This window comes from Triticum urartu, chromosome 3, assembly GCF_003073215.2.
Source record: "Triticum urartu cultivar G1812 chromosome 3, Tu2.1, whole genome shotgun sequence".
In the NCBI taxonomy this organism is placed as follows: Eukaryota; Viridiplantae; Streptophyta; class Magnoliopsida; order Poales; family Poaceae; genus Triticum; species Triticum urartu.
The window spans coordinates 238328872-238339949 of record NC_053024.1 but is presented as its reverse complement, the minus strand read 5'-3'; the positions used below and the strand labels follow the sequence as shown (position 1 = coordinate 238339949).

The 11078-nt window shown below is 44.8% G+C and overlaps 2 protein-coding genes across 4 annotated transcripts; one reads left to right on the top strand and one right to left on the bottom strand.

Moving 5' to 3' along the window:
• The first annotated feature begins 265 nt into the window (after positions 1-265).
• Positions 266-5280, top strand: LOC125543736 (hydroxymethylglutaryl-CoA lyase, mitochondrial-like). 3 transcript variants are annotated; one of them, XM_048707199.1, is made up of 8 exons: positions 266-695; positions 1056-1230; positions 1416-1601; positions 3694-3774; positions 3855-4018; positions 4109-4232; positions 4653-4768; positions 4880-5280. In XM_048707199.1, exons 1-8 carry the CDS (start codon positions 493-495, stop codon positions 4971-4973), a joined length of 1143 nt encoding a protein of 380 aa, XP_048563156.1. In that variant the 5' UTR covers positions 266-492; the 3' UTR covers positions 4974-5280. The 3 variants fall into 3 exon arrangements, with proteins under 3 accessions (XP_048563156.1, XP_048563153.1, XP_048563154.1); XM_048707196.1 differs by having other exon boundaries at positions 270-695; positions 4109-4245; XM_048707197.1 differs by having other exon boundaries at positions 272-695; positions 1422-1601; positions 4109-4245.
• Positions 5281-5393: 113 nt separating this feature from the next.
• LOC125543737 (Holliday junction resolvase MOC1, chloroplastic-like) lies at positions 5394-8411 on the bottom strand. Its single transcript, XM_048707200.1, has 6 exons — positions 7928-8411; positions 7750-7855; positions 7537-7589; positions 6966-7097; positions 6211-6283; positions 5394-5881 (listed from the first exon to the last, which is right to left on the bottom strand). Exons 1-6 carry the CDS (start codon positions 8327-8329, stop codon positions 5754-5756), a joined length of 894 nt encoding a protein of 297 aa, XP_048563157.1. The 5' UTR covers positions 8330-8411; the 3' UTR covers positions 5394-5753.
• Between the last annotated feature and the right edge of the window lie 2667 nt (positions 8412-11078).

Sequence of the window (11078 nt, the reverse complement as noted above, 5' to 3'; positions counted from 1 at the left end):
TTTTACTGCATTTATGTATATTGTAAATTTGTAATCTAGATTTTGCGTTATATTTTTAGTATGCTTTTAAGTTTGTCCTTGTCCCACTTTAATTTTTCTCTCTAAAGAAAATCCCTCAAGAAAAGGGTCAACAATTACGGAACAGACCCCGCAAAATAAAAGATTACGGAATAGGCACTCCTTAACGAGGGCTGGTTCACGCCGTTGGGGGTTAGCCAGATCGGGATGCCACGACGGCCTGCCCACGAGGCGTGTGCAGGGTCCGGACGCAACTTCTTGCCGGGCCACCATTTTCTTCCTGACTCTTCACTTCTTCAGTTTGTGTGTTCTCTTCATTCTTCACGGCTTCGCCCTCAGACCTCGCTGCTTCTTCTACCCGGAGAAGCTTCTAGAAACACCATCTCCGATCCATCAGCCCAGCCAGGCCTACCTGCTGGTGGAGGTCGACACGGCGTGCTGTTCCGTGCCGCTTCCTTAGCGGTCGCGCGAAGGATGCTGGCGTCCAGGGTCTGGTCTAGGTCCGCACCGCAGTCCTCGCGCGCTTTGGCTTCCGCAGCGGCCTCGGCGGCGAGGTCCCTTCTACTGAGGTCCGGCATGCAGCTCTCCCGGGCTCCTCCCGGTCTCGCAGAGCGGCCCTGCGCCCGGATAGCTGAGGCTGATGCGCCGCCGCTGTGCTCTTCTTCAGGCCATTCACGGTGAGCGTGGTTTGGTCTTCATATGCAATTGAACGTATGTGCATTCACTTTGAAGCTGAAATTTGTTCATTCATGCGTGCACCGACCGGGATTCAGATTTCAGAACTTTGAGCTGGAAGAATCTGAATATAATCTGATAATGCCATCGAAGGAATTCAGTTTGAACCTCATTTGTTAAACATCAGCGTGTATGACATTTTGAGAATTCTGATTCGCTGAATCATAGATTAATTCACCGTCTCCAGGGAATGATGATTACTGAATTTCCTACTTCCATCATGCAAAGATTTGTTACCCAATAATTCGGCCCCCCTTTCTTTCGTAATTACTTACTCGGGCTAAATTTCTATGTTGTCATAGAGGAGAACATGCCTGCAGAAGACGCACATATCAAAGACATCCAGTGTCTAATCGAGCCACGCCTGTCGGAGGGAACCGTCATGTTCTTTATGCAAGTTATCTTTCACAGAACCAACAGAACTACAGATCTTTTTCGGCTTCGTCCGACCAAGAGAGGATAGAAGCTGCAAACAGGGTGTGTAATTGTATTTATACCCGTATCTGTTAGCTTTGCCATCCTGGATAAATTCTGAGATCATCTCAATGTGTGTTACTAGCATGCCTCTATGAATAAACTTGGCGTCTTCATCCCAGGAATTGCAATCATTATTACGATCCGAAGTTCTCCTTTACATTAACTGGAGTTAACATTTTTTTTAGTTCCAGATAATACATGGTCTGCCAAGGTGTGTGAAAATTGTAGAAGTTGGGCCTCGAGATGGACTGCAGAACGAAAAAAATACAGTGCCAACACCTGTAAAGATTGAGCTCATAAAGAGATTGGCAACCTCTGGATTATCAGTTGTTGAGGCAACAAGTTTTGTCTCCCCAAAATGGGTGCCACAGGTAAAATTCTTAATATTTTTCCCCGTAAGCAGGTGACTAAGATTACCAATTTGATTCTTATGCATATGTGACGGGAGTTGTGTAAATCTGAAGATCTCTGTTACCCAGTTTTATTTCCTTTGATATCTATATGATTTCCATGTTCTGACAGAACTTTGCCATCTATTCATTTATCTCTATCTCTACTTCTCTACTCCTATAAAAGACTCAGTTGGTGATGATTGTGTGTCTGCCATCCGTCATTTCTGACCATCAGATCTGCATCTAACGACTGTGATGTAAGCTGTGGCATTTTTTGCAGCAAGACCCCACTTCTCTGCTCCAATTTGCAGAAACCCCTTAGGGCTAATTTGGTTGTTAGGGATGAAACACCCAGGGAAATAAGCGCCTAGGTGGAGTTTCCCATGGCACAAGGGATCCATGGGAGAGATCGTCCCAGGTGGGAAAACGTACCTTCTGCTATTTGGACACCACAGGGAAGGAGCACGGTCGTTGCCCCCAGCGCCATCACCTCTCTGTCGCGAAACCAGAGCGAGCGAGGGTTTCTTTCCCGATCTCGTGACTAGAGGAAATCCCTCCCAGGGAAGGGCCGTGGAAAGGGCCAGGGTCCCTCCCCATCTGGACAACCAAATGGCCCGGTCAGCTCCCCGAGGTCAATTTCGGCCCGCGGTTTCTTCGGCCGGGGAAAGGGCCGGGATCCCCTCGGGATCCCTTGCATCCAAATTAGCCCTTAGTATCTTGAAACCAACCACATCCCTCCCCCACCTCATCAAAAAAGCCACGAGGAATATATTTTAAGTGAAACCTAATACGAGTATAATTTTAGTGATATACATACCAAAATTAGATTGTTTTTCTTTCAAGTTTGTGAACATGTATTATTCTACTTTGGATCCGTTGCAACGCATGGGCACATTGCTAGTATAAAATAAATTTGCTGCTTGTTACGTTGACAAAGACTGCAGAATTATGGAACAACGGTAGTTTATAGTCCCATTGCTCATTACCATGATACTCTTGTGTCCATAATTCCACATATTACAATACAGTAGCTTTCAACACCGGCATAAATTGCATCATTCACTGAAGTCATTTGCACTCTACGGGAATGAGAACATAACCATACTCTTAATTGGAGCTTCACCACCATGAAACTTTTTAGGTTTTAAAATATGACATATGGTGTTTAGCCCGGGAACCTGCAGAGCCCAACAAGGGTTGTGTTATTGTTTAAATGTTAGAGTGGAGTGTCGCATGGGCCATGACCCATGAGTGGTATAGTGGATTGCCGAACCTCTCGATCTTCTCATTGGAGATTCATAACAAAGTTTCCTCCTACTTCGAATGAAGAATGGTTCTGACGCAAATGTTGGATTTCTCCAAATTGTTTACCTCTGTATTTATATTGCAATCTAGATATTGGCAGTGTGGTCTGGGTGAAGTTGATTGTCCGACATGGAGGGAAATGGAACAAATACGGTGCACAAGCTCTAAACCTGTGAATAAGTATAGTTCTGAACTGTTATTGACATTTGAAAATTGGTTTTTTTACTGCGTATTCAAATGATCCTTGCTATTAAGATTCAGACACAGTGTTGATACATTGCCCAGTGCCACAAATAACATTTTCTTATTGAAACAAGAACTGAAATGTGTCTCTGGATAACATTATGCCAGACTTGAGTCACCATCCTTAATTGTTTCCGGCAGGAATACTACCTAGCAATGAAGCAAGGAAATAAAATTTGTACAGGAGTGCCTATTGCCTAATACTATGATGTCATCTTAGTCCAAATAAATAGCATTCTGTTGTAGTCTAACTGAAAACTTATCATGTGACGAAAAAAAAATGTTTGCGAAATCTTGTGGTCTTGAATGCATGTGGCTTGCCTGCTTCTTAAGTCTTCTGCTAGCTCAGCTCACCCTACTTTATCAAAGTATACTTTCCGTTTTGCTTGTCCGTTAGTTCATTTGTCCGTTTTGCTCACCCTACTTTAGATCACTAAGTAGTGATCTAAACGCTCTTATATTTCTTTACAGAGGGAGTATTTGACATCCCATTGCTGAATGATACGATATTGAATAATTGTAGCTAGCTGATGCGAGGGATGTTATGGAAGTGGTTCGGAATATTACGGGTGTAAGCTTTCCTGTATTGACCCCAAACCTCAAGGTAAATCATTTTTAATCAGGTGGGTTTTATATTTGTTAGCTTACCCCATTTAATAACCAGTCCTGTTCATTTATCATCAGGGATTTGAAGCAGCAGCTGCAGCAGGTGCCAAAGAAGTTGCAATATTTGCGTCAGCTTCTGAAGCATTTTCAAAGTCAAACATAAACTGTTCAATTAAAGAGAGCCTTGTTCGCTATAATGATGTTGCTCTTGCAGCAAAAAAGCGAGAAATTCCTGTACGAGGGTAAGTTATTTTATTTTCCAGCCTTTTGAACTCCAGTTTTCCAGTGTGACATGTGTTAATATTGTGTTGCTCTATTATGCAACAATGTAGGTATGTTTCTTGTGTGGTTGGATGCCCAGTAGAAGGATCAGTACCACCTTCAAATGTAGCTTATGTTGCCAAAGAGCTTTATGACATGGGCTGCTACGAGGTTTCGCTTGGTGATACGATTGGAGTAGGTACCCCAGGTGATCTTGCATTATTTGCTACCCACAATTTTTAAGTATGCCATAGCTAGATTTTGCTTGCTACTATTGGGCTTCAGTTTGTTACATCCATTAGGCAAAGGATATTATCTGGCACGTGCCAGTTTGACACCAAGGTCCTCACTGTCATCCTGGAGCCTTGGCATATTTGGCATGATTTGTTTCTCATGTTGCCTTCAAACAAATGTTGAATTTTCTTGTCTTCAAATAATGGAAGAAAACTGTTCCTAGTTGTATACCAGTGTCGTTTGGGAAAACATTGATTACCCATCACCAGGTTCAGTAAATTTTAACTCCTCTTAATGTCAGATTGTGTTTAATTATCTAGATAAACCCACCTTCGCTTCATGAAAATTTCAATTAACATGTAGCTTCTTTGATATATTCAGGCACAGTTGTACCAATGCTTGAGGCAGTTATGTCCGTCGTTCCCGTGGAAAAGCTTGCTGTCCATTTCCACGACACCTACGGGCAGTCTCTTTCAAACATCCTCGTCTCTCTCCAGGTAATCATCTACTGAGATACTGAACAAACCATCACGCAAAAAACAAAATGGTGATTCAGATCTTATCATCTGACACTTGTATGTGATCAACCATGTTCTTTGCTCGACCAGATGGGTATTAGTGTCGTGGACTCCTCCGTTGCGGGCCTTGGTGGCTGCCCATATGCAAAGGGCGCATCAGGGAATGTTGCTACCGAGGACGTAGTGTACATGCTGAATGGGTTGGGGATCAAGACAGGCGTCGATCTAAGCAAGGTGATCTCAGCCGGCGAGTTCATCTGCAAGCATCTGGGGCGCCAGTCTGGGTCCAAGGCAGCTACTGCCTTGAGCAAGGTTACCGCGAGCGTCTCAAAGCTATGAGGCTGCTCTTAGTGCTGTTACTCTGTAACATCTTAATGTTGTGCCCGTTTATCGTATGTCGTGATCCCCTGTTGCAGAAGATACATGTACAGTACCAATACAGAAAGTACGTAAATGAATAAATGGTGCATTTGATGTTTTGCCACAAAAAAGGACATTTGAAGCCACTTTCATTTCTCCTGGATAATTCAGCTGTTAAACCTGTTGTACACTATGTAACACACACATGCATATGACGTGTGCAACTAAATATAAGTTTCCAAGAGACAAAAAGGGTAGATGGCCATACTTTCAAAGATGTGCAAAATTGATCACATCAATTAAATCAGTACAATTGTCTCACTTCTCAGCCGCCAAAAGTTAACAATATTCATGGTCAATGTACACTAGCTTGTTAAACTCTACGGTAGATCAATAATGCCTCCGTTAAGTGAGTTAAGAACTTAAGATCTCTCTCGAGTTACTATGTATTACATCTGTACCAAAATAGAAGACGTTTTTGTACTTCAATTTGAACTGCAAAAACGTCTTATATTTTGATATGGAGGTAGTACATGATAGGGCTCCTGTGAATAACCAAATTATTTACAGCAATTGTCAATACCAACTAATAATTACTGACGATTCAATCAGGCATCCCTGTCAATGCCAAGTTGGTTTCTTGCTTCAGCACTCTTTGTGTTTTGCTGAACTTCTCTGATGGTAGCACGAGTCCTTTTCCATAGGCCGCTAACAGAAGAGCCTCTGCTCGCCCTGCATCAGTGTCAAAACATCAATGAACTGAAGAAAACGCGTTATCATCTACTCATTTTCCAGCGGTCATTCAATTAAATAGATTAAGCTAACTATACTAGCCAAAACATATTTAGCTGGTCTGTGAGGAATATGTGTAATTAGTTTGTTTGCTCAGTGCACCTTGAAAGCAAGACAAGAAATACACAGAGAGCACATCATGTGTACATCATGTTTATTCATACGCATATGTCAGTGTCTACAATTGATCAGCTCGAACTAGAATGTTGTGACAAAATAATTCATTTACTGACTTATTGTTGTGACTTGGAAAATTGTAAGATGCGTACCGTGATGTTTCTTCAACTTGAGGGACAGAGCCTTATCCGGGAACAAGATTGTTGCAGCTCGTCTGCTATCGTCCTGACAGACGTAGAAGGGTCATAAGATAACTATTATGATGCGGTGCTAATTAAGAAACATGTAATGAAATTGGTGTCATGTTAAGTCTACAATTAGTAGAACAACACACAAGATCTAGCAACAAACATTCAGATGAGGAGAGAGAAATGCTCACTAAAATGAAATAACATCTATGCATTACCACAGTAGCAATCAATTGGTTGAACTCAGATTTGATTCATTACTGCCATCAGCTTAGAACATAGCACCCCAACCTAATCCAATGATATCTAAAGCCCAACCCAGATTTCTTCACTCTAAACCATTCAAAAAATTGAAACAATTCAGTTGTGAACTTATATTGAGAGGTCTCCTGGGTTGCAATGATCGGCGCACATGACCACGAACCCACCGACACGGTTTCAAGAACTCACCACACTGGCCCTGTTTCAAGGACTCAATACTTACCCTGTTATCTATTTTTTTACTACACAACCTTAATTACATCAATGAAAATAGCAAAGATTGGGCATCTTTATTGAAATGCCATAATTAAGCTTGTTAAGTTCTTACCAATAAACAGAAAAAATTTCTACCAGTTTTCTGTAAATGAGAAGGCATATAAGGATGTTTGTGGCTCGGGCGGTTTGCTTTATATATAAAGCGGGGCGAAAGCCTTTTTCGGTATAAGAAGAGTAACAACCTTAGGTGATGCACTTCGAGTTAGCCCAAAGTACGATTTCCATGTCTGTGATGCAACCGGTACAACAGAAAACTCAGATGCCACTAGAGCAGCAATCCACAAGCCATACGAAAAACCTGTACTCCACCATCCCTAAATATACATCATAAAACAGAAGGCAAGAAGTCACTAACAGAACCTACATTATGCCACATGTTTCACATGAAATTTAAACAGTCATATGGTGTGAACTAGATTCTATCAAGTTCAAATTGCGAACTGAGTTTGAACTAGATCACACTGCTTAGAGTACAACTCTAGCCTCAACTTGTGTGTGGAACATCTTCAGAGGCACATGATCTCAAGAAGCACACAATGTCAGTTCTATTACCACCAATCTACTGCAAAATGTTATGCACCGAGACAGTAATAAGTTGCAAGTGAGCAATGTAATCCTCAACTATTCTTATTATAGGGACTATCCAATGGCATGACTTCTCTAAGTATTGATGCATAAAACATAAGTTCATTGTAATGCTTATGCAAATGTTTCCATTGACTGGCAAAAATATGAGGAAAGCAAGAGACCGACCAGCTTTCCATCAGTTGGAAATGGACTTGACTTTTCAATAAATGCTGTAGTTCCTGCAAGAAAACAAAGACACCACAATATCAGAGTCAGACACCAGCAACGGTTACTGAACATAACTAACTGCCTTGTGCTCAACACACAAGGAAGGCTTAAGTCCTCCAATACCCCAGATAGGAGTGTACAACTACACTCTCGTGTGCGGTGTGCCCATACCTGGAGGCGCATCAAGGCCACGGAGAAGCTGTATGATGGACCTGGTGTCTAGGCGCTTCCGGGTGAGCTCCGACACCATTATGTTCACGAACGGGTTATCGAACACCTACAGGACGTGAAAACGTGAATGAATGCTTAAGCACACCTGTCCACGCGAAATGCGAGTTTCGGGCCGCACCTGAGAGGAGCCGTCGGGTGAGAGAACGGCGATGGCGCCGCGAGTGTCTGGATCGATCCCAATCGCCCAGCCGGTGGGGGCGGGGGCGGCGGCGGCGTCGCTGCCGTCGGCGGGGAGCAGGGAGAGGGAGGCGAGCCAGGGGTCCACAGCCCCCGCGTCCGCCAGGAGCTTGGCCTTGGCCCTGGAGCGGGACTTCGCGGGCAGCGCCGCAGCAGGAGGGAGCAAGACACGTCGGTGGCAGCGGCGTGAGCGGAAGGGCGGGGAGAAGAAGGCCGCGGCGGCGTCCCAACGGAGGGTGGAGCGGCGGAGGGCGGTGGAGCGGAGGGCGTTCATGGGGTGGACGGCGTGATGCGTAGCTGGCGCAGCGGCGGCCGATGCAGCACCGGCAGCTGCTGCTGCCATAGTTCGAAGCAACAGGAGGCGGAATGGGAGGGGAGGGTTTTTGTTGTTCCGCTCGGGGGATAACGCGTCCGTACGGACGGGCCGAGACGAGACCAGCTACTACTGGTATTTTCAGAGTCTTTTTTTGCAGGAAATTATGAGAGCTTTATTCGAACAAAAGGGTTCGCTGAGCAATCAGCCCGAAGGATACCGATCAGGAAGCTAGGAGTCTCCAGCGCTGGACCATTGGCTGACCGCAATACATGTTGAATTATAAAGAAATCAAAAATATTGGCTAGCTCTCCTTTTTCCGAAAAATAGATGCCACTACTGAACGAGAGTTGTGACGAGTGTTTTATAGGTTCACCACTTCCATGCAATCGGTCTCAGTGACCACTTTGTTGAATCCTCGAAGTGCTGCAAAAATAACTCCTCCTTGAACAGAAGCTGCTTCCGCTATCAACGGATTTGTAACATCAGGCAATGGCTTACTCCAGGCTCCCATAAATGAGTTGTGGGACCTGGCGATACCCCTTGCACCATCCAGACCCCATCTCTGTCAATAGTTATATCAGTATTTATCTTGACAATATCATGTTCGGGCGGGCGCCACCCATGACCCGACAGCACCAACGCATGTTGTCGAGGTATGTCCAAAAGAGCCAGAACTTCTCTTGTCAATCCTACAGACTTTATCGGGTCAATCTTCTCCTTATCATGGGTCCATCGATTCCGGGAATGCTATATGGACCACATCACCATAATGATAGTGGCTCGTTTTTCTTTTGAAAACATGTGATCACAAGAAATGTCTCTCGCCCAAGTGTTTGGGTGAAGGCGTCGTAATTTTATGTCCATCAACATAGGTGCCTCCTCCCAAAAACACTCAGCATGCGAATAATGAATAAGAGCATGCTCTAAATCCTCATCCGTCGCTTGACAAATTTTGCAAGTACTATCCTCTCTGATATGCCTCTATCTTAGAGTGCATTCATCCGGTATTATGCCTCGCAAGACACGCCACCAAAACACTCTAACTTTGGGGACAACTTTTAGAGGCCATATGGTTTTCCACAATTGTTGATCATCGACTGAAGTTTCTGAAGCCTGCCCTTCATTTAGAGTTGCACGCTCTTTGCGATTCACTAGAGCTCGGTACGCAGTTTTAACAGTGTAGTTACCAGATTTCTCATATGCCCATGCCATGAAGTCCGGACCCCCTCCTTGCCGAAGAGGAATATTTAAGATGGCCTCGGCATCAGGCAAGATAAAAGTATCACGGACTAATTCTTGACGCCATGTTCAGTTTGTCTGATTGATGAGATCACTGACATGCTCCATCGTGGTAGTGGCCGGTTTCAGCAATGGTGTGATAGATAAAGTGGAGGGTATCCATTTGTCCATCCACACGTTAATGCTTGTCCCATCCCCAATCCTCTGAATAATGCCTAGCTGCAGCACATCTCTCCCAGCAACGATAGCTCTCCAAGTTGCTGAAACTGTTTGAGGTATTGTTGCTTGCATAAAATCACAATGTGGAAAATATCTTCCCTTCATAACTCTGACACGTAGAGAATTCAGATTTGTCATGGATCGTCAATCATGCTTTCCCAATAGAACTAGATTGAAAAGATGTAGGTCCCGGAAGCCCATTCCACCTCTGCATTTTGGTGATGCCAATTTCTCCCAAGAAATCGATTGAAGGGCTCTCTTCAATCAGAGTCAGCACCTGTATTTTTTTGACCGCATGTATCCGCATCTGTATTTTTAACACAGTACAGACGCAAGCACTCATACATACGTGCATACACCCACCCTTATGAATACACACATGTACATAAATAATACGAGTACCAAGACTTGAACTCTGGTGGGCTGGTGATACCACTGTCCCTCTAAGCATCCAACCACAGATTGACCATATAAGTCATGTATTTTTGCGCCTCAAAAAAAGTTATGTATTTTCTTTTACATACAAAGATCGTATTGAAGTGTCATCTGAATTGGAGGATGATTATGTTACGTGCCAGTGACTTCAAGAATCAAAGCTGTAAGAAACCGCTTGCAACAATCCAGACCGAGTGGTCGGGACGATGCTTTCCCATCCAACGCGGTCTTATATAGGTCTGCTCGGTGGTTTGGACGCCATTTTACGCCTTACCGCTGGCACACAAGCGTCTGACAACCTTGACCAACCCAAACCCCTCTTCCTTACCCCGCGCCCTTTCCTGCCCGAAAACAGCTGCCCACATTTATGTCATTCTAGAGCGGGCGCTTCGCGTTGACGTCAGCCTAGAGCGGGCGCTCCGCATTGACGTCAGCCTAGAGCGGGCGTGACCTCTCGCTGGCGCCGACATTGAAGCGGCTCGCGGACGGAGGGTGCCGTGTCCCCAATGTCATTCTTGTTCAATGCCGGAGAGACGTTTACTGGACGGGACTGGACTGATATCTACCACGCCCGTCCAATGCTCGTCCCTCCATCTGCCACCATTAAATAGGCTCACCGACCGAGATACCAACTCTGACGCCCGTGCATTGACGCACCCAGATGCTTGGCCTCGCCGGCATACACTATTTAAAGGCAGTCACACCCGACTCACACCACACCACAACCCATCTGCTCCACATCTTTCTCCTGTGCACCACATCTATCATGACCGCGAGTGGAAATGCTTGGTGGGAGAGCCTCCCGATGGAGCAGAAGCACCAGGTGACCGCCCTTGCGGCCGCGTGGCAGAGCCACGGCGAGTAGAGACTGGCTCCGACAACG

What these genes read in the sequence shown, in the direction of transcription:
- LOC125543736 (XM_048707196.1), top strand. Translation starts at nt 493, where the DNA reads ATGCTGGCGTCCAGGGTCTGGTCTAGGTCCGCACCGCAGTCCTCGCGC. An exon ending in TCTTCTTCAGGCCATTCACG is followed by an intron (nt 696 to 1,055) that starts GTGAGCGTGGTT and finishes ATGTTGTCATAG; the next exon opens with AGGAGAACATGCCTGCAGAA. An exon ending in GGATAGAAGCTGCAAACAGG is followed by an intron (nt 1,231 to 1,415) that starts GTGTGTAATTGT and finishes CATTTTTTTTAG; the next exon opens with TTCCAGATAATACATGGTCT.
- LOC125543737 (XM_048707200.1), bottom strand. Translation starts at nt 8,329, where the DNA reads ATGGCAGCAGCAGCTGCCGGTGCTGCATCGGCCGCCGCTGCGCCAGCT. An exon ending in CTCGAAGTGCATCACCTAAG is followed by an intron (nt 6,284 to 6,965) that starts GTTGTTACTCTT and finishes TACGTCTGTCAG; the next exon opens with GACGATAGCAGACGAGCTGC. An exon ending in CAAGTTGAAGAAACATCACG is followed by an intron (nt 5,882 to 6,210) that starts GTACGCATCTTA and finishes ACACTGATGCAG; the next exon opens with GGCGAGCAGAGGCTCTTCTG.